The following is a 23,171-nucleotide window of genomic DNA, read 5'->3' as shown; positions in this document are numbered from 1 at the left end:
AGTGTTTGATTGAATAACTGGGGACTGTGGCCTAAATTGACACAAACTGACCATCATAGGGAAAAACATTAAAGAAACCATGCAAAAATATCATAACTTCCAGGAAGGAGAAAAACATAATCTATTTTCCTTTGTTTAGCTGGAAGTTAAGAGTTAAATTTGATGTTCACTTTAAAACTTAACTTAGGAGACTTTATCCCAGGAGCTTAATGCAACTATCAAACGAGAAATCTTGCTAAAATATACTAATGCCTGAATGCTAATCTGAACCAATTAAGTTGCAATCTCTGGGGATTAGGGCTCCAGACACTGGCATTTTAGAGATATTCTAACAGGTAACCAGAGTTGAGAACAACCGCTCTGATGAACTTGAAATTTCTAGTTGTCTTGTTTTATATATGTTTTGATATTGATAAAATTTTCATCACCCTTGGACATATACCTATATAAATTAGAAACAGTTATTTTGGTTAAAAAAATGAATGCTTCCTGAAGCCACTGGAATACCTATTACCTTCCTGGATTGTACACCTGTCACAAACAACGTGCCATGTATTCTTAGTCATCAGTCAGGACAGATAAGGTCAAGATGCCATTAAATAAAGAAGACCCCTAATTCTCAGGCAGTTAATAAAGAGAAATGTATTTCTCACTTATGCAAAATCTGTTATGGGTCTAGGCAACTGTCCAAGGAGATCGTTCTCCCTGGATGGCTCATTAGTAAGATCTAGTTGATTTGGTTTGTTATCTCTGCATTTAGCTCAGTAACTGGCACATAGTAAATGCTGACTCGGTATTCAATGAATTCACACGCCTTGTTTTCTTCTCTCTTAGAGACTGGGCGATTTTGTGTATGTGCATGTAGTCGATCTACTTTTCCTCTCCAGGCAGGTGCTTCTTACCTCATTGGCTCTTCAGATGTACAGGTCCACAGATTTGGGACTCCTGGGAGTAGAAGAACAGAGACATGTAACTGTGAGACCTTTATGATTCCAACCGCCATGACAGCATCCTTAAAGAGAAACTCCCTGTGATACCACAGGTACCCAACTACTCACTGACTCTCATCTCTTCAGAATTCCTCTTTTTTGTTTGTTTGTTTGTTTCTTTTTTTTTTTTTAATTTTTAAAAATTTATTCATTTGACAGACAGAGATCATAAGTAGGCAGAGAGGCAGGCAGAGAGAGAGGAAGGGAAGCAGGCTCCCTGCCGAGCAGAGAGCCCGATGTTGGGCTCCACCCCAGGACCCTGAGATCATGACCTGAGCCGAAGGCAGAGGCTTTAACCAACTGAGCCACCCAGGCGCCCCAGAATTCCTTTTTTTGACCCAATAAAAAAGCAAAAAGCCCTTCCAGAAAGTACCCCATTAAAAAGTCTATTTTCTTAGCCAGGTGCCTGACGCCCGCCCCTCTCTGTAAGGCAGGTCAATAGCACTGCTGGCCTTGCCTCTGGTTCCTGGCAGCCGCCTGCGGGAGGGTCCCACCGGTGGGGAACAAAGTGGGACGAGGCAGGAGCCATCTGAGTGCAGCCTTGGATCTGACAGCAAAGAGAAGTGCTGGAGTAGTAAAGGATGGGGCTGAGGTTCAAAATGGGCTTTGTATGAACCCATATCCCAACCTGCTCACGTCGGAGGAGCTCTGAGCAAGAACCCTGGCTATATCAAATTGCACAAGATCCAGGCAGCCCAGAACATCTCCAGGAGGATTGCCACATCACAGAAACTTAGCTCTCTCACTGATGACAACTTTGTCTTGAAATCTGCAGGATGAAAGTTTTACTAAGGGCAGTGACAGACTCATCAAGGATAAGAAATGAGCCTGGTGACCAGGAACCCCATTCCCAGAGAAGAAGTAGATCTTTTTCTCTCCCTGATTTTTGAGGACCCTGCTTGGGGTGCAGCACATCTTATCCTACCCCCAATATCATGTGACAGTCTCTTCTGTATCTGTCATCCTACCCCTTCTTGGATGAACAAGTCTTGGCCAATTTCCCAGGGGCACGACTTTGCTCCTCCCTGTGTCTGCCAGAGGTGTTGGGACGTGTGATTTCTGACTGATTCCCTGTCGTATTGGTTCCTCCTTCTAGGTTGGGAGGCAATAGACACCATCCCAGGAATTCTTTTTTTTTTTTAAAGATTTTATTTATTTATTTGTCAGAGAGAGAGAGAGAGTGAGTAGAGGCAGACAGAGTGGCAGAGGGAGAAGCAGGCTCCCTGCAGAGCAAGGAGCCCGATGCGGGACTCGATCCCAGGACGCTGGGATCATGACCTGAGCCCAAGGCAGCCGCTTAACCAACCGAGCCACCCAGGAGTCCCCCCAGGAATTCTTTTTTTTTTTTTTTTTAAAGATTTTATTTATTTATTTGACAGAGAGAGATCACAAGTAGGCAGAGAGGCAGGCAGAGAAAAGAGGGGAGCAGGCTCCCTGCTGAGCAGAGAGCCTGATGCAGGGCTCGATCCCAGGACCCTGAGATCATGACCTGAGCCGAATGCAGCGGCTTAACCCACTGAGCAACCCAGGCGCCCCCCCTCCCACCAGGAATTCTTAATAATTTTTTATTAATGTGCTGAAAAATAAAAGTCTATTTTCAGTGAACCTGTCTAGGCTCTGCAGAGAATCCATAATGCAGTTCCAGGATTCCTCCCCTGGTCAGGTAAATACCACTGACCAGTGCTGTCACCACATGTCTCACTTCTGAAGATTAGAGGCTTGCTGAAAAAGGAAGACAGCCTGCCCTATGCTCAGGGCCTCTCAAACTTCTGCATTTCCCAGTGTATCCTATATGGGACTTAGCTGCCTCATCAGAGAAATTCATGAGCAGACTTTCAGAGGGTGAACTTCTCATAAACCTCCCTCCAGGACAAATAAGAATTAGAACAATTCTATAACAGAGTGGCATTGGGGCAGACACATCTTTATCCAGATGTTAAATTTTCACTGGAAATACTTGATTTATATTTAGATTTCATAAAATTTCCAGTTGAAAAAGTTACATTCACATATCTAAGTTGTTCCAGCCATAACTGAAATTTCCCAATAACTAAATTGGATACCAAATAATCATCTTCCTTTATAGTTGCACCCACATTGACAGACTTGGTTCATTTTTATGGGAAGAATTGATTTGGCTTTGAAACAAAAGCATCTGTTTCAAAGTTACATTTGTCCAACTTAAGTAAATTCATTAATCCTGCTATCAACTCTGTACTATTAATATCAAATTAGTAAGTGAAATCAAAACTTCACTTCCTCAAGTCACACTACCCACATTTCAAATACTCAATAGCCATAGGTAACTACTGACTACCATATTGGAGGGTGTAGGTATTGAAGACATCATCTCTGAATAATACAATCAGATGGATATGCAACAGTTATTTTGTAAACTAATCAAGGTGGTGACCAAGGGCAAGATGGTTAACAGATTTTACCTTTCCTTTGCCTGGCTTGGAAGTCTTGCATCTTATGCATAGGTAGATTGACTCTAGTTTGACTTTCTTTTCTTTCTTTCTTTCTTTCTTTCTTTCTTTCTTTCTTTCTTTCTTTCTTTCTTTTCTTTTCTTTCTTTCTTTCTATTAAATTTATTATTTGCTTCGGGGGTACAGGTCTTATACAAATCATCAATCTTACACAATTCATCGCACTCACAGTAGCACATACCCTCTCCAATGTCCATCACTCAGTCACCCTCTCCCCCACCCCCACCCCCCAGCAACCCTTGGTTTTTTTCTGAGATTAAGAGTCTCAAGCCTTAGAGCTATCAGCCTCCTGGTAGTCTGGGGTTTGTACCTATCACCCAATGTCTTTTGTGCAAGGGATGCTCAAATATTTGTTCAGTGATTACCAAGTTCATCTAGTGCTTATTTGAATCTTGTTTCATATTGAGAGAATTTTTTTAACATTTATTCAAAGAAAAGGAAGGTAGAGGTACTCATTAATTCTTCTAATTTACTGTATGAACTTGATACTCTTTTTGTGTTAATTTAGCTTTGCCATTTCTAAAATGGTACCACCTACGAGCAAATTAAGGCAAGACCAAGTATTCTAGGCAATATTTGAACTTGGGCCTCCTGACTTTTTTTTTTTTTTGGCCTAGTTCATGTCTTTTTGATTTAATTAATTTGGAAGTTATGTCAAAGAGGAGCTTAGTGGGAATTCAAATAAATTTTCAGATTGAGGCTTCTTGTTTTTTCAGATATCTAGTTGAAAAACATAAAGTTTTGATTTTTAAATATAATTTAAATACTTAACTCTATCAAAAAACACAGTGACAAATGTGTTATGGTGTGGAAATATATCTCTTAAACGAAGCTTCCCTAAATTACTTTAGCGATCTCTTTGGATAAATCTTCAGCCACTTGTGTATATTATTAAAGATCAACAAGCAGGAAAGATAAAATCCTAACTGGATTGAAGTCTTTAGTTTTAAAATAAGGAAGATAGACGAATAACAGAAGAGTTTCAAATACAGTCTGGTCTGACCAATGAGCCATCACAGAGCTCTAGAAAATTGTTCTTTTGTGCTTGGATCTTCTGATGAAAGTCTTCAGTCTGAAGCAATAAATTCATGGACTATTGTTTATGCTTTTGTCATAATTCTGCGTGACCCTTTTCTATCAAGAACTAGCATTTATTCACAGGAAATATCCAACTTGTACACACACACACACACACACACACTTTGGGTAATTATAAAATTACACATGATAAAAGAGAGAGAAAGCTATCATTGACCACAATAAAAGAGAAGAAAAGAAGGTAAAAAGAGCTAGTCTTTGTGTATTGTAGTTGTTGGCACACAAGCCTGCTTCTCTGGGGATGCTGTGCTTAGCTTTGGTGTTCCCAGAATGTCTGAGTACAGTGATGCCCGGGTGTTTATTTAACAATGAAAGTGGCATTCAAATTAAAGCTGTCAGGCAGCCAAGTCCATTGTCAAAAGTTAAACATTCTTACAGGGCCCTTGGAGGATATTTTATGTGGGATTGTGAAAATTAATGCTTCTATACTCCTTTTGTGGGAGCCTGGCAGTCTTCAGATTTTCTCTCTTGGTGTTCATACTGAGATCTGAACCAAGACATACATTAAAACCAATCACAAGTCTGTTTATTACCAGAAAAGGCCACTCAAATGGCAGACTTCAACTCTAACATATTTTTCTTTTCTGTAGGAATAATTGAGGAGAGTTGAAACATCTACAGGGCAGATCTTCTTGTAAGGACCACCTGTTGTTTTCCATGAAAGAAAATACATTTGTAGGGGTGCCTGAGTGGCTCAGTTGTTTAAACACCTGACTCTTGATTTTGGCTCAGGTCATGATCTGTTTTGTAGAATCAAACCGCATGTAGGGCTCTGAGTTCACCAGTAAGTCTGCTTGACATTCTTTCCCTCTGCCCCTCCCCCTGCTCATGCTGGGTCTCTTGCTCTTTCTCTCTCTCAATAAATAAATAAATAAATAAATAAATAATAAATATTTTAAAAAGAAGGATATATATATATATTTGCAAACCAGGAATGACAAGGGGTTCATTGAGGGGCTGGAACATCCCTACCATGTTCAAAAGCTCTTTTAATGAAACACAAATGATCTGTAAAGCCAGTGTGTTTTTACTATATGATAAGTTTTTTTCCTACTAAACTCTACTTCCTATATGAAAATTCTGAAGCAGTCAATGTTTGCATGCTTAACTGAGTATCTGTTATAAAATATGTTTTGTCCTGAGCCCAGCTGAGAATCTGTTATAAAATATATTTTTTCATAAGCTCACATGAGCAATTTCCAATATAAAAAAGTATTCTTTGAGTTCAGAGTTTTGTTAATGGAGAACATTTTGGGAGAGGTTAGTTTGTAAGCGAACTTTTCAGTATTTAAATTAGTTTCTTTCTGACTTTAAACTTACCTTATTGCTGTTGAATAATTATTTCTAGGAATGCTGGATGAGCATGCGGTACTGTTGAGATAAGTAAATGCACTATTGTTCTAGGAAAATCTGCTTTATGAATTATGTTTCCACAAGTGATTATTAATAAATATGTCTGAACTGGTCAGAGTAAGAATATAGGGGAAAATTATATTCATATTTTGGCATTTCTGTCTTCTCTCAATAATAAAACTTTTTGATCAACTGTGCTTACCATATTTTTATTAGAAGACTCAAAGAATGACCTATTTTGAGGATATGGAAGATCCATCTTTTCCCTTGGTTATTAAATAAGAATAAAATTTATTAGCTAATTATCCTAAGTCTGTTTCCTTTAACTTTGGAGTGGTGTGATCAAATAAATCATTGCTCCCAGCCTGGTGCATTAGTGTTTGGAAAAAAGAGTGAGGAGAAGAGGACTTACATTTCTGTGCCTTTGGATTCTTATGCAATAGCGATGTTGATTTTTTAGAGCATCTCTTGTTCAAATGTTTCAGATCTTCTTTCATAAAAATCCCAAGTGGATAAAGTGGTGGCTGGGGATTTAGATGTATTTTTTAAGTTGTTGCTGAGGGAAGGAGAAAGGAAGGATATTTACATTTATCATTAGACACTTAATATGTGTCAAGTAATTTGTAATTGTTTTCACTTTTAAGCTTCACAAACTTCCTGGAATTTAAGATGCTAAGAAACTAACCCGAAGTGACCCCATGCAAGAGCATGGATTTGAAGCCGAAGTCTTTTTAAGCAGCCTAAGTCTGCTTAATAATCTTGCACACTTTTCTATACACGGTACTACTTCCATGTACACAGAATTACCCTTTATTTGGTTATTTGATGTATATGGGTCTCTAGATACTAAAATATGCTTATGTATATATATATGCTGTATATATATGTATATATATATATATGTATATATATATATGTATACATATACACATATATATATACATATACACAGATACATACATATCCTAGAAGTGTCTCATGGCAGCTGAATTTACTTGAGGTGTTTTGTTCTGTACTGCCTTGAACATGTCCTTGAAATTGAGGGGGACTATCCATTCTACAAATCTGCCTCTTGGTATCGGTTACTGAGGAGAGGTCACATGTTTTTTTCTCAGAGCTTCCAAAGCTGCACGTCCTGATGATGATAAATAGCCACCTACTTCTACCCTTATTTCTTGCATAGTTTCCCAAGAAAACGGTTCCTCAGCTTTCACCTGCAGACCCATCCTGCATGGACTTAGACAGCTGATCAAGGGATGTAGTGTGGGAGGCAGATATCACACTATCTTCTGTCATCATTCCCCGTCTAACTCATGAACCTCTTACTCCTTGCAAATCATCTCTGTTGAAATCAAAGTAGCAAAAAAAAAAAAAAAAAGAAAAAAAAATCAAAGTAACACTGGGAGTACCACCGTGTCAGGTACCTTCAAACATACCTCAGTCTCTCTGGTTGCTCAGTGTTGAATATATTATCAAGGAAATGTTTAAATGTGTTTGATTAGGAGTAGCATGTTGTTTAAAAATTACACTTGGAATGTCTTCTATCATGAGTTTTCGTCTTCCCAACTGACACTCAATATTCCTATTCAGTTTTATACATGTGACTCAAAAGTTGAGCATATCACATAGGAGCTTGTTAAAATGCAGAATTCTGGTCCTTACCCTAGACCAACTGAATGAGAATCTGTATTCCTGTTGACAATCCCACCATTTAACAAGATACCAGCTCATGTGTATGCATTGTAAAGTTTGAGAAGCTCTGATATCTATTAGTTTACCATTTCCTGAATTTATGTTTTAGGTAATAGTGAGCTATGCAGTTTGGATCAAACCTTCAATGAAACAACCAAAAAAGCTGAGTAAAATACAAAATGAGCTTAAAGCAATCTAGACTGAAAGACTGCTAGCCGAAGCAAGCAAAAATCCTCCCTAGAAGAATGTTTCAATATCATTGGTCTACAATTATTTATACAAAGAGTTTTTCAAATAGAATATTGAGCATGTTATCAAAGACATCAGGTGCACAAAGAATCAAAATGACATGAGTGAGATTCAGCAGAATGATAGTCAATAACAATAGATCCAATGTGACTTCAGATTTTGGAATTACCAGAACACAAATGAGAAGACAAATATACTTATTATGTATAAAGGATATTCGTTTTTTATTTTATTTTTTATTTTTTATTTTTTTTTTAAATAGAACTGGGAAATATCTGTAGGGAACAGGAAATTATAAAAAGTGACATAACAGATTTTAAAAACCCCAGAACTTCTACAACTAAAAAACATAAACTGAAATTTAAACACAATGAATGGGTTTAACAGAAGACTTAGCTGAAAAGAGAATCTTTAAACTGGAATATAGTTCAGAAGAAATTATCTAGCATAAATAGGCACCAAAAGAGTGGGTGAGAAACAGGAGACCCAGGGTAAAGGTCTAACATGTTTGATGAGATAAGGATATGGAGAATGAATGATTGAATGGTACAGAAACAGTAATGACTGAGAATTTTCCAGAACTTTTAAGAGAGCAATCACAGATTCAAGAAGTTTATTAAATCCTAAATATAACAAAAAGAATGCTATATTTAGACACACACAAGCTAAAACTCATCAAATAAAAATCTTAGGTTTATCCTTGAAGGAATAAAGACAAATTTTCATATTATTATGCTGTATAAAAAACCACTCAGTGGCATTGCACATAGTAATTTTATTATGTTAAAAGAGTTCTGTAGGTTAAGAATTTAGATAATACACAGCAGGGATGGTTTGTCTCTACTTCATGATGTGTGGTGCCTGGACTGGATGACTTGAAGCCCAGACTCACTGAGATGGCCAGCAGGAATGTCTACATTTGTTCTCTCCAGCAAGGTAATTTCAGGCTAGTCTGATTTTTTTATATGGCAACTGGATTCCCTCATAATGAGTGGTCAATGGCAGAAACTGAATGGTATTTAATTATCTAGCCTTAGAAATCACATAGTATCACTCCTACCAAGCACTGTTGTAAGAAAATGACAGAACCCCACCCAGATTCAAGTGCAGGGGACACAGACACTGCTCAGTTGGAGGAGTATCAGATAACTTGTGTTCATTTAAAAAATATCACCCTCCAAAACTATAAAAATCTGGATATAAACTAAGGCTGACTCTTCTTAGAGGAATGAATTATTGCAATAACTTAATCAAGGTTGTTTGATATTTTCATGGTGCAGTTTTGGGCATCAATTATAAAAGATTTTATAGGTCTTCTAGTTTCTAGAGGAGAGATGCCAGGTTTAAGCCCATTCATTCCAAAGAAAGATATCAAGATAACTCTTTGAAGAGAGATTTAATTAATTTCTTTTATGCTTAACTCCATTATTAATCAAAGTCTTTTAAAAGATGGTCAGAATTATCTTTCCAATATTTAGAAGAATAAATTTTAGTTTCAAGAAACCTTAATTATGTTATCGAAGAAACCATATGTAATATCACAAATACCTAGTGAAAATAGAAAAATGAAAAACATAAAAATAAATGTAAAAATAAGCCTGTTTTCCCTAACAGATCTATTTCATTAGTTCACAGTAGTCTATAAACTCTTGCTTCACTCTCTAGACTCAGTCATACATCCAACACTAAATCAACCACTGTGGCCAAGGAAATAGAGAGTAATGAATGGTTTAGCCTAGGTTGTGTGCAAACTTCTAGAGACTGGGAAGCTATTAGTTTAAGCAAGCAGATACAAAGATGGAAATTGGGAATCATTGGGATGGGACAAAGAGATACTGGAAGAGACACTACCAAGTCCATCATAGATGAATATATATTCCAAGCAGAGAAAAGAGCTTCTGTAAAGTTCTTCAAGGTCATGGATTATTTGTAAGGAAATGACAAGAAACTGTTATGGGCTGGAGTAAATAACATCTAAAGGCTCTGTCCACTAAACCAAATGGGACAGACTCTACTTATGTAACACTAAGAGGTGATTACATAATTGTTTCACTATCAACACTCATTTCAAAATGCAGAGACCTGTATTCTTATGGAGCTGAGATATAAGACTAGGAAAATATAGAGAATCAGGGAGTATAAATGCAGAAGTATTAAATAAAATTCTCCTTTAAAGAATCTTATACTCACCAAGATCCTAGCAATGCTACTTCAAGCTGTGTTGACTACCCCCAGGCTCTATTCATGGGTCCATGAACTTGACACATGAGAACTTCCCTTGAGAATTACAATAAAATAAGCTTTGACCAGATGAGAACCAGATTTATAAATACTCCAGCCTGTTTTAATTCTACCTCTGTGGGTTTATGTGTCATTTTTCAAGCAGGCATCAATTGGGGTGACCTTTCCAAAATACAGTCAAGGATTTGGGAGTCACATTGACACTATACCTCGGAAAACAGCTTGCTGCCTACAAGGCATGTTCACAGATGTTTTCAAATCAAATACTTACAATAACCCTGAACAGAAGGTATATTGATCTCATTTTACAGATGGATAAACTGAGACTCAGAAAGGTTAATGATCTCCCCAGAAGATACACAGATTCTCAGTGGCAAATGCACCACAAGGCTGTATTCCCTTATCTCAAATTCTGCATTCCTTTGGCTCCTCATCATGAATAAAGCAGACATTATCAGAAGTCTCTCACTTATTAAACTATGACTTAAATCACAGAGTCTACATTGTATTGTAAGCTACACTGTGAATCTGGAATGATAGCGATAGCTTGTCTAGAGTCAAAATACCAGAATAATATAAAACGCAAGTAACCTACTTTCAGAACAAATGTGCATAAAACACATTGCTTGAATAGACTCTATATCTTCTTTCAATGACTTCTATATTTTGGCGCCAACCACTTTTAAATCATAAGTCCTCCCATTTCCCATACTCTTTGTCCTATATTGCCTTCGTTTTAAGACTCACTTTCTTTTGCTTAGAATTATTTTTCCAACACCTCTTCCATTTCTTTTCCAAATTTGATCTGGGCTTTAAGGCACAGGTCATGTAGAACCTCAAAGTCGTTATTCTCCAGCAGACCCCTCAAGCTTTCTCACTGTAACCGTATTCCTGTCCAGTCCTATCTTTCTGTCTCAGAATGTGTGTGTGGTATAGAAAGACAGAAGGGGGCACTGAGGTTCTTTGGAGTTGCCTTAGTTCTGGCTGATATAACAGAATACCATGACTTAGGGACTTAAACAACAAGCCTTTTGTTCCTACAGTTCTGGAGGCTGGAAAGCCCAATATATCAAAGCACTAGCAGATCTGGTGTCTGTTGAGAGCATTTTTCCTGGTGTGCCAATGGCCATCTTCTTGTTATATACTCACATGATAGAGAACAGAGAGACAGAATCTTTCTCGGGTCAGTTCTTACAATGGTACTGATTTAATCTATGAGGGATCCACACTCATGACCTAATTAGCTCACAAAGATCCTGCCTCCAAATACCATCACACTGGGGAATGCAGTGTCCCCCACTTTGAGGGGGACCCAAATATTCAGTACATCATTCTGCACCTAGCTCCCCCTCAAACTAAGTCCTTCTCAAATAAAAAATATATTCATTCCATCTCAACAGCCACCAAATTCTTAACGCATTTCAGTATCAACTCTTAAGTCGGAAGTCCAATGTCTCAACTAAATATGATCTAAATCAGATATGGGTGAGATTTGAGGAAAGATTCATTTTGATGCGAAGTCTTCCACAGCTGTGAACCTGCAAAACCAGAGGAGCTATGTGTTTCCAAAATACAATGGTGGAACAGCATAAAATAGACATTCCCTTTCCAAAAAGGAGAGATAAAAAGGAAGGAAGAGGTGATGGTTTCCTGGCACGTCCACGACTAAACAAGGTAAACTTCATGAGGGATTAAGGCTCAAGAGCAGTCCTCTTTGGCTTGATGCTCTGCCTTCTGTATCCACTGGGTCATGTAACCTAGCCATATACATGGCCTTCCACTGAGAAAGGCTTTGTGATTGACTTATTGCTCTGCTGTCATTCTCTCGAAATTCTTTTTTTTTTTTTTTTTAAAGATTTTTATTTATTTCCTTGACAGAGAGAGATCACAAGTAGGCAGAGAGGCAGGCAGAGAGACAGGGGGAAGAAGGCTCCCTGCTGAGCAGAGAGCCCAATGTGGGGCTTGATCCCAGGACCCTGAGATCATGACCTGAGCCGAAGGCAGAGGCTTAACCCACTGAGCTACCCAGGCGCCCCTTCTCTCGAAATTCTTAACACTTTTTTTGAACAAGGGGCTGCATTTGGATTGAGGCCAACAAATTGTATATAGCTGGTGCTGCTGTTTTGGTTTCAAGCTCCAACAGGTTGGTATAGAAAGGAGGGAAAAGGAAAGAAACACATATCTCCCACTTATCTGGCCAGTTTTAAGACCCCCTCTCGGTTGTCATTATTTCTCTGGCTGAAACTGGCCTCTAGAAATGGGAAAATATAGCTTCAGATCTGTACTTCTTAAGCCATTTCAGCCATCATCCCAGCTGCATGACTAATGTGTCATCAGCCTCTGCCTTTTTCCTTCTCCTCCTGGGATGGAGAGTATTTTTTCCTTCTCTTCTTGAAATCAAAGGAGGGAAAACCAAGATCATCCCTTAAGAAAGGGATTCTGGCTTGTTTACTTTTTTTGTTGGCTGTTCGTTTAGACAGCAGACTTGATTATTTTACTTTAAGCACATCTAAGCAGAGAAGAAAATTCCAGAGAGAAAGCATAGCTGAGGCAAAGATGGGAAGAGGGAAGGGTTTGGTGCAGATAAGGCTGTCGCTGTATGGCATGGTACGTTTGCCTTAATTTACTGGGATATTGTAGTAGGTAACTGCGCCTGAGTTACTTTGCTGGTAGTCTGTTTAAGAGGGTGGTCTGTTGCATAGCAAGAACCAGGAGTAAGAAGCTTGGATGGGGGAGGAGGAGAGAGAAAGGAAGGATAGCGACTGGGGGTGGGTCATTGAGCTGCAGGAAGAAGAGACAGACCCTGAGCTGGAGTTGTGCTTCCCTCTTCAGAGAAATGAATAGTTCCATGGGGCCTTCCAAAACACGCACGAACGTATCTCAGAGATACGGATGTTTGGGTTTCTGCTCCAAGGGGCGTGTTGTCAAGGGGGGTGGTATTAAAAAGAGAAGCAATAACGGTCTATTGAAAATTGTAGTTGTGCTTCCAGATAGAAAAAGAAGCATTTGCTCTGCTTCCCTTCCTGCTCCCCCGTGCCCAGCACTGAGAGAGAGAGAACCAGAAGAGAAAAAAGGACAAAAATAGCAGGCACTGTCCCTCTTCCCATTTCAAGCTCCTTAGGCCACAGTCTGGCTGGTGCTCAGGGCTTTCCATCGCATATAAGAACTAGGCTGTAAATTGGATTAGACTGACTGGAGATTTTAGTTATGAAAACAACCGGAAACTATGGGGTCTGCCCCAGATGCATAATTGATGGCAAAAAGAAATTTGACAAAACCCAGTTGGCCTAATAGTTAAATTTAACGATGCATCATGTTTTTGTTTGCCTCATGCAATTCAGATTGTTTATTAAAGCATTTACATTTTTAAATCGACTGCTAAAAGCAGCTGTGGAAATGCTTTCCTGTTTTTGTTGAGGGTTGTAGAGAGAGAGAAAGAGAGAGAACCTACTGTATAATTCTTTCCCTTCCTTTTGGGCACATCAGGTCCATGTCCACCCTTGAATTCATCATTATTCCAATAATGGAAGTCTGGGCTCTGTCCGATGGGCTTTGTCCAGCCTGCATTGGTCCCTGAGATTGAATCAACTTCTGCATCACACGGGTTAGGTGGAGGAAGATGGGCTTCTAAATAAAATCAGTTAAGGAGGAGAGGGACACAGGTTGCTGCTGAGGAGGCCACCCAAACTCTATTGCATGGGGCCACACCATGTGATAATCATTTGCTTCCACCTTAGTAATGACCCATGTGGCTTTGGGTGGTGTTGGCCAATTTCATTTGGGCTTCTCCATGACAAGGATCTCCTTCATTCCCTTGTCAGTGGGAGTCACTCATGCCCAGACAGGAAAAGGACTGGTGACAACATGTAATTGAAAACCAAGAGCCCTGTGTGCTGTGGTCACTTCATCATCCCTACCCTTTCCCCACTACCTTCTAGACCCATCATGAGTCAATGTTGGCCATTTCTTACTTTGAAATGCCCTCTTTTCAGAGCCTGTGGGTGGCTTAGTCAGTTATGCATCTGCCTTCAGCTTGGGTCATGATCCCAGGGTCCTGGGATTGAGCCCAGGGTCCTGGGATTGAGTCCTGTGTCCAGCTCCCTGTGTGGTGGGGAGCCCACCTCTCCCTCTGCCCCTCTCTTTCTCCCTGTTTTTTTTTTTTTTTTTTTTTTTGCTCTCTCTCTTTCACTCACTCTCTCAAATAAATAACTAAAATCTTTTTCTAAAAAAGAAAATACCCTCCTTTTAATCCTTTCTATTTTTTTTTCTTTCTTCCTCCTAGAGTCAAGCTCTAAAAACAGAATTTAAAATCACCTCCCAGTGTGTCTGAGATGTTTATTCTTCCCATTCTGAACACTTGGTTGGCATGTACTTCCTCTGTCTTCTATTGAATGATTCTGCCCTATAGCTGGCTGTTTAACTTTCATTTCAAGCAGAGAAATGGTGCAGTGCTCATTATTGGTTAAGAATGTTTAATGTATTATAACATTTTAAAAGGTTAGGTATGATCCATTTGAAAAATGTTTCTAAAAGCATTATGAGAGAAGCAAAATACATTTTTTTTTCTTGGTGAAGAGAATTTTATTGTGATTTTAAAGCTTTGGAAAACATCTTATAACCTGGTGTTCATTCATATTGAAGGCAACTTAACATTTTGCACTTACATGAAGTATTTACTTGGAGTCAGCTATTGTGAATGATCTAGAAGTGTCCCTGAGTGGGGGTATTCTCAAACAGTTCTCTTGGCCTCATAAATAGTCATCAATTCCACTTCCTCAGCCTGATTTGCTGTCAAAGTAACAGAGTTTTGTTTATTGCTTACTCTCTATTTTGGGAGAGTGATGGTTGGTAGCTGAGAAAATATATGATTGAACTGATACAGAATGATTTGTGTTTTGTGATTCTGCTTCCTTTTCCCTCTATGTTGTTTATCCTTTGACCTCTCTCACTTCTCATGCCTCTAATTTATGCCAATTTAAAATGAATCCTGCTCTGCCTGTCTCTAGCTCTGTGACCTTAAGGAAGCTATTTACTCTTGTTGGGTTCCAGATTCTTCAGTAATGAAATCATAACAGTAATATCCATCTCCTAGGGCTGTTGTGGAAATTAAATGAGTTAATACATGTAGAAAACTTAAAATAGAGCAAGTGGTCAATAAATGTCATTGGTGGTGGTGGTTATTTTTCTTCTTATTCTTGATATATGAGGTCCTCTTACCTTTTTAAATCTCAATTTCCTTATCTACAAAATTAGGTCCATAATTTTTTTCCACTCAAATAATTTATAGGGACTTGATCAAGATGCACAGAAGGAGGAATCATTAGTAAAATGTTGGCTAATTAACAGTGGGGAGCTTCTTGATCAAGCTGTCCTCTATTTTCAGGATCATTAGGAGCTGGCCTTGCTTGGACTTATGTCAGATGCTCATTAGCAGATGTCACTATCTTTCAGTTCAAGGGCTTGCCAAAACCTTCATGCCGAGCTGAGAGGATTCATTTTCTTCCAGGAATAAATTCCTTTATTTTTGTATGTTATTTATTCATCAATCAGAGGAGTTCTGATGACGACAGGATTGCCCTTGACATTCGAAAAGATAGGACTCCATGACCCAGGCAAGAGTGTGCTCATGTGTCACCAACCCTGTGCTCAGGCAGGGTAAGAAAATGCCACATACAGGGACATTGAGGGTTGACGATAGTCCAGAAAATGCCCTAAGGGAACATTTTGGGATTTTAGTTGAGAGTGGAAAAATATATAGCCTGAGAGACATGGAAGTGAGAGGAAAAACTGCCAAAGAACTGGAGTACATTGGCTTCCTGCACAGTCTGCTCTTTGGAATAGTTAACTCTTCAACTCTATTCCCACCATTGCTCGCTGGAGACACGTGTCAATGTTGCCATGGTAACAAGCCAGTGCTGCTCTCTCAGTTTTGGATGTGTAGACAGTAGCTGGCATTGCAGATGCCTTCTACCTTAGGACCCCAAATCACATGTTTATATTGACTAATAAGTGGTCGGGGCCATTTCAAGTGACAAATTTTTGACTTTCTCAAAAACTGTCAGATTTACCTAGAGAGGAACTTGGAACTACTGGGGTTAACCATGATCCAAATGAACACTGCCCTGCCCTCTTTCACCTCACCCTGCTTTCCCCCACCCCCAGTACTATTCACTACTGCTCTATGCTCAATTAAACTTATTTCCTATATTGTGCTTTTGTTATGGTTTATCGTCTGTATCCCTCACTAGAATGGAAATTCTAAAATGCCAAGCACATGGTCTGTTCTCTATCACATTTTCCTGGGTCATCTTAAACAGTGCTTGTCATGCCTGGCCTCATAAACATTCAAGAAACGAAAAGGCTAAATAAGAATGCCTATCAGAATGCCAGGCATTCTGCTGAACTCCTTTTCTTGACTTTCTTTTCTATAAAATGGTTACTGAACTGTCAAGAAATGCTTATCCGGACAGTCACACATTGTTAAGGGCATAAGAACTTATAGCTTCCTATTTCTTCAGAGGTATCTATGGCAACTCTGATGTAATTGGTGCCTTTTTGAATGGCTTTTTTATGGTAAAAAGAAATAATACGAAATTTACTACTTAACCATTGTTGTTATTTTTAATTACAACATACACTTTTATTGTTGTTTATTATACTTACAATTAATAACTTACTACAAAAGTCATTTGCTGTCTCCACTATTTTTTAGCTAATTACATTATGCAAATTATTAGTAAAGCTATGTAAGTGCAATTTCTTTTCAAGTGTTCATGCCTAGACAAGGTATTTATGTAGAAACAATTATTCTGTTAATTATATATAATTCTTATTCTTCCTCATTAAGGTATATCTCTAGAGATTTCTTCTTTTTCATTATATTATTCTTAACCATTGTTATTGGTGCATTTCTTTCAGTGATCTCTGTCCTCTTCCCCAGTTTTAGTAAGTGATGGTTGACTAACAACAGTATAAGCTTAAGGTGTAGAATATAATGATTCAAATTACATATATTGTGAAATGATTATCACATAAGCTTAGTTATCATCCATCATCTTAGATACAAAAAAGCGGGGGGATGTTTTTCCTTTTGATGCAAACTCTTGGCATCTACTTTCTCAACAACCTTCCTGGATATCCTACAGCAGCGTTAGCTATGTTTGTCAGGCTGGAGATTCCTTCTCCAGTACTTATTTATCTCATAACTGGAATTATGCACCTTTTGGCCCCCTTCCTCCAGTAACCCCCTCCTTTCAACCTCCCTATCTGGTAACCACAAATCTGATCTTTTTTTCCCCCCTGTCATCTTATTTTTTTTTAAAGGTCTATATGAGAGAAAAAGAGAGAACAGGGAAGGGGCAGAAGGAAAGCGGGAGAGAGAATCTCAAGAAGATTCCATACTGAGTGCAGAGCCCAACTTGGGTCTCAATCCCAGGACCCTGAGTCATGACCTGAGCTGAAATCAAGTTGGATGCTTAACCGACTGAGCAACCCAGACACCTATTAGCTTTTTTTTTTTTTTTTAAGAGTCCAAATACAAGTGAGATCATACAGTATTTGTCTTTCCCTTATCTATTTCACTTAATACAAGGCCATCAAGTTTCTACCATGTTGTTGCAAATGGTAAGATTTCCTTCTTTTGGTGGCTGAATGATGTTCCTTTTCTGGGTACATTTTAAATTAAAAATAATACATTTAATCTGCTTGGACTGGCAGATGGTTTGAATGGTTATCTTTGTTTTCAGCAAATTTTGACAAAGGAAAAAATGCATGTGGTTTGATTGGGAGACGGACATCAGAACCTCATCCCCTGGCCATTGAAAAGGAACTAGAAGAAGGTCTTGCTGTTGCACGGAAACCTGTTTCGTGTTTATAAAGAATTGGGTCAGACTTGTACTAAAAAAAAAAAAAAAAAAAAAGAAATAACCAGTGTTTACAAGTATGTGGAGAAAAGGGAAGCCTCACACACTGTTGGTGGGATGTAAATCAGTGCAGTCGCGATAGAAAATAGTCTGGAGAGTTCTCAAAAATTAAGGAGTCATGAAGGGGACCCAAGACTTCGAATGAAGCATAAAGCAGCAAATGTGGACATTTATCTTGTCATGCATTAGCCATGACATATGTTATATAAACTCAACTCCATACTTCTGCTAGAGTTAGAATTTTCTTACTTTAAAAGTATTACATAGTCCTTGAAGAGTGACAAGGTGGGGCACCTGCGTGGTTTAGTCATTAAGCATTGCGTTTGGTTCAGGTCATGATCCCAGGGTCTTGGGATCAAGCCCCACATCGGGCTCTCTGCTCAGCGGGAAGCCTGCTTCTCCCTCTCCCACTCTCTCTGCCTGTTTTCCCTCTCTCACTGTGTCTCTCTCTGTCAAATAAATAAATAAAATCTTAAAAAAAAAAAAGAAGAGTTACATAGGTTTCTTTCCTCCTTCACTTCTTTCTTTCTCCCCCTCCCTTCATTCATTTGCCTCTCTTCCCTTCCTTCCTTTCCTCCTTTCTTCCTTCTTCTCCTTCCTTACTTCCTTGACTAGGACATATTCCACACAAAAAAATACCTTTAAAATAGTATTCTTGGGGCGCCTGGGTGGCTCAGTGGGTTAAAGCCTCTGCCTTCGGCTCAGGTCGTGATCCCAGGGTGCTGGGATCGAGCCCCGCATCAGGCTCTCTGCTCTGCAGGGAGCCTGCTTCCTCCCCTTTCTCTCTCTGCCTGCCTCTCTGCCTACTTGTGATCTCTCTCTCTCTCTCAAATAAATAAAATCTTTAAAAAAAATAGTATTCTTTTGTATGGAGGGGGTGGTTGAGTTATGGACATTGAGGAGGGATGTGCTATGGTGAGTGCTGTGAAATGTGTAAGCTGGTGATTCACAGACCTGTACCCTGGGGCAAATAATACATTATATGTTAATAAAAATAATTAATAAAAATAGTATTCTTTTTAGTTAGAATCTGACTGTTTTGACATGGTTTCCTCACAAATCCTTGAGCTCCCAGAGGGGGTTTTCTTTAAACAAATGGATACTGTACTACAATAGATCAGATTCTAGAGGAAGGATCTGGAAGGTGATAGCGTATGTGTTGTAGAGTTTTAGAGACTGTAGAGTCTAGAGCAGGATTCTGAAAAATGGCATAGATAATCCTCCTGAAACCATACAGGTAATCCCAGAATTTTACATACGTGGAGTTTTCCTTAGATTTTCGAAATAGCCTATACCAATGCTCAGAATTGTAACTACATTTTCCTTTGTCTTTCTGAGTACTCTCACCTCTTTATCCAAAATTGCTCAAATCTGATTTCTCTGCATCTTGCCCCAAACATCGAGGAAACCAAGGGACAACCTGCTGCTTGATGTTTAATAAGAGGCCTGTTCAAATCTTTATATTCTTGAGACACAGAATTCCATAGAAGAACCCCTTTGCTCTTCCTGGGAATACCACCTTTTCCATTCTCTCTGTGAAACAGCAATGTGTAGAAGGTTGCAGCTGGAAGTGATTTTGTATATCATATTATCTGCATACTTTTTTTTTAAAAGATTTTATTTATTTGACAGAGAGAGATCACAAGTAGGCAGAGAGGCAGGCAGAGAGAGAAAGAGGAGGAAGCAGGCTCCCTGCTGAGCAGAGAGCCCGATGCAGGATTCGATCCCAGGACCCTGAGATCGTGACCTGAGCGGAAGGTAGAGGCTTAACCCACTGAGCCACCCAGGCGCCCCTGTCTGCATACTTTTATCTGTTACATTAATAACAAATCAAAATATTTCAGAATAAAGAAAATGTTTAGGGGCTGGGGGGCACATGTACCTGAGCCTGGAAATGACTGCTTTGTCTATAGATCCTTGTACTTAACATTTTAAAAGATGATCCAGATGTTGAATGAAGGAAGAAGGAGACACTGATCTAATTGAAGAAGTCTTTACTAGAGATTTTTAAGGCTTTGGTAAAAGGCTGACATGAGGCCTACTGTCTTTATCACTATAAATCATATTGCTAACCTTAAGATAATTGGCTTGTTGCTTGAAAGAGTAGGTCAGAGGACCCTTCACACATGGCAAACACGGCCCTGAAGAATCCAGTACACTCCAAACTAGAAACTGTTCTGGTTTTAACCACTATCATTTGATTTCAACAAATGGCAATTCATTGTTTTCCTAAGAAGCAAAACTCTCCTACCTTATCTGTGTTGCATGCTCTTGTTTGTGATGTGGCAAAAGAGGGGTGTGTTTTGTGTTTATAAAGATTTGGGTCAGACTAATAGAAAACAACAACAACAACAACAAGAAATAACTGGTGTTGACAAGGATGTAGAGAAAAGTGAAACCTCACCCTCTGTTGGTGGGAATGTAAATTGGCATAGTCACTATAGAAAAGTCTGGACAGTCCTCAAAAAATTAACAATAGCAATACCATATGATACAGGAATTCCACTCGGGCATTTATATAAAGAAACTGAAATCACTAATTCTAGAAGATAATGCACCTCTGTGTTTATTGCAGGAGCATTACTTCTAATAGCCAAGATATGGAAAAGCCATCTAAGTATTCATTGATAGACGAATGGGTAAAGAGATAATGGTGCATTGGTGGAAGAGATTGTGATAATGGAATATTACTCAGTCATTGAAAAGAACGTGATTGTGCCATTTGTGGCAGCATGGATGGACCAAGAGGGAACCATGCTGAGTGAACTAAGACAGCCTAAGAAGGACAAATACCATATGAGTTCACTTATATGTGTGGAACCAAAACCAAACAAAACAAAAAGCCCTAAGCAGAAACAGGTTGATAAATACAGAAAACAAACTGGTGGTTGCCAAAGGGAGGAATGGGCAGAATAGGTGAAGGGAATTATGAGGTACATACTGCGAGTTCTAAACTAACTAAATCATGAGGATGAAAACTACAGAATAGGGAGTAGTCAGAAATAGTGTAATAACACTGTAGAATGACCGATGGAAGCTGTACTCATTGTAGGGGGCATTGAGTAATGGACAGAGTTGTCAAATCGCTATGTAGTGCACCCCAAACTAATACAACCTTGTATGTCAACTCCACTTCTATAAAAAGAATTAAAAAAAAAATGTCTTGGGCCAGGTGTTCAGGCCTGGGACCACACAATCTGCCAGAAAACCATCTCTGCACTTAGGTTCTGTGGTGCTTCGAGCATCGTGGTAGAATCTGGAGTCCCTACCACATCCTGGCCAGAAACAGGCACAGCAGAGACTGAAGCAGTAAATGGGACAGAGTTCAACAAGGCAGTGAGAACCTTCCAAAGGCAAATAAATGACTGTTGATAAGAATTTAGCAAAAGGCCATCTCTGAAGGACAGATGGGGAGGAAACAGGAAGGAGATGTAAAAACTGAAAAGAAGCATATGAAACTGGATATGGGGCTTTAATGGGGGGGAGCATTTTAAGGGAACTATTACAGGAAATGGAAAGTTTAGATGGTTGAAGGATTTTTGCAGCAATAGCAGTGGACTGCATTGTGTTGGCTTTTCTCGAGCACAGTTATTGCTGATGGAAGGGAAACTCAGATGCTTTTTGCCCTGCCCACTGTATTCAAAGGTGTCTATACTCAACTGGCCTCAAAGTCCTGCTGATAATGTCCTGAACATAATTTAAATGTATCCCAATGCCATGAATACATTCTCAATTCGCGATCAAATATTCTTATGCAACTAAAATAAAAGGTGGTTTTTAATAAAGTTTCACTTGCTTACATCCAAAAGCAATTTCATTAAAAAAAAAAATCTCAAGAAGCTTATTAGAGCAGGTAGCAGTCTCTGGTAAGCTAAGAAGAAGATTTTGGTAGAATTGTGTTTCTGGAAGTAGTGTAAATATCGTTAGTTGGAAGCCGAAGTTACAGCCTACTAGCTTTCCCAGTGGGCGAGGCTTTGTGTGGGGACTAGGGTGGGAGCCATGGAGTCAATGGTGGCTCTGCCCTCAAGGAGCTTACAGTGGTCACTATTATCAATGCCCAGAGATGCGGGAATTCCACTTACTACCCTAGAAGCCAGGGGTGGGAAGGGAGTCAGGAAGCCTGGTTTGCTCAAACCCTGTAGGTCCCGAAAAGAGGCTTGTTTTCGGGTCTTGCCTCTGGATGGTTCCTAAGAGCTAAGTTCTGAAACTTGGACTCCTGGATGTCCCCCTTATTTGCCTCAGATAGGGACCCCCCAAATTCCCCTTCTTTGCCTCATAAATGATTAGCTGAATGGCTCACACCCACGGATCAACGGGAGCAAGGGGCTTGTTCACAAATTCAGTTCACCCAAATTCAGGTGCTTCTGTCCTTTCTCCAGGCCCCTGAATGTTGACCTGTCCTCAGCCTGCTCCAGCCTACAACCCAGTTTAAGCAGCCCCTCCTGGGGGGGTGCATGGGTGGCTCAGTTGGTTAAGTGACCAAATACTGGTTTCAGCTGAGGTCATGATTTCAGGGTCATGATTTCAGGGTTGTGAGATCGAGCTCTCGTCAGATTCACACTCAGCACAAAGTCTGCTGAAGACTCTCTCTGCTTCTACCTCCACCCATCCCCCTCAATCTCTCTTTCTATCAAACCAATCAATCAATCTTTAAAAAAAAAAAAAAAAGGAAGAAGCCCCTCCTAAAAACAGATTGAGCTTAGGATGCAAGGGGCTATCCCCTACTGTTCCTCCCTGCCACCCCGCTGCTTCCACCAGCTCTGCTGGTCCATCCCACGTCCAAACCTGGCTCTTTTTTGTTTATTCTCACAGTAAAATAAAACCCTCTTTGCTTGGCCCTGAGATGCTGGCAGGTCTCCCAGTGGGAGCACTCTGTTACCATTACCTCTGTGACCATTGCAACAACCCCTTTCTCCTTCTTATTATAATCCTGTCAAATAAAATCCCTCTTTGCCAATGTCCAGGGCTTATTTCATTCGACATTACCCTGTGGTTGACTGGACAATCCTTTACATGGCAGATTTATGCCTTCTTATTAGTGAATAATAAAAAGTGCTCAGAAGTCTCAGAGCTTTATTTGCACAAATTCTACCAATCTATTTCCTGAATTCAAAGAACACTGATCCATTTACCTCTAA

The 23,171-nt window shown here is 39.4% G+C and overlaps 1 protein-coding gene across 3 annotated transcripts in view; it reads left to right on the top strand.

The window, feature by feature from the left end:
• The window catches only part of DAW1 (dynein assembly factor with WD repeats 1), a 129,120-nt gene that overhangs the window by 61,721 nt on the left and 44,228 nt on the right, over positions 1–23,171 (top strand). For 2 of the 3 annotated variants that reach the window (XM_082689977.1, XM_082689975.1), the window contains one exon: positions 17,435–17,606. The exons of the other annotated variant lie outside the window; for it this stretch is intronic. In XM_082689977.1, the coding sequence (XP_082546103.1) occupies positions 17,435–17,571 (137 nt within the window). In that variant the 3' untranslated portion in view covers positions 17,572–17,606. Of the gene's footprint in view, positions 1–17,434; positions 17,607–23,171 lie in introns of those variants that run through there. 3 annotated transcript variants of the gene reach the window in all.

Source organism: Mustela nivalis, assembly GCF_964662115.1.
Source record: "Mustela nivalis genome assembly, chromosome: 11".
Taxonomy (NCBI): domain Eukaryota; kingdom Metazoa; phylum Chordata; class Mammalia; order Carnivora; family Mustelidae; genus Mustela; species Mustela nivalis.
The sequence above is the reverse complement of the archived record's forward strand: the minus strand, read 5'-3'. Positions and strand labels throughout refer to the sequence as shown.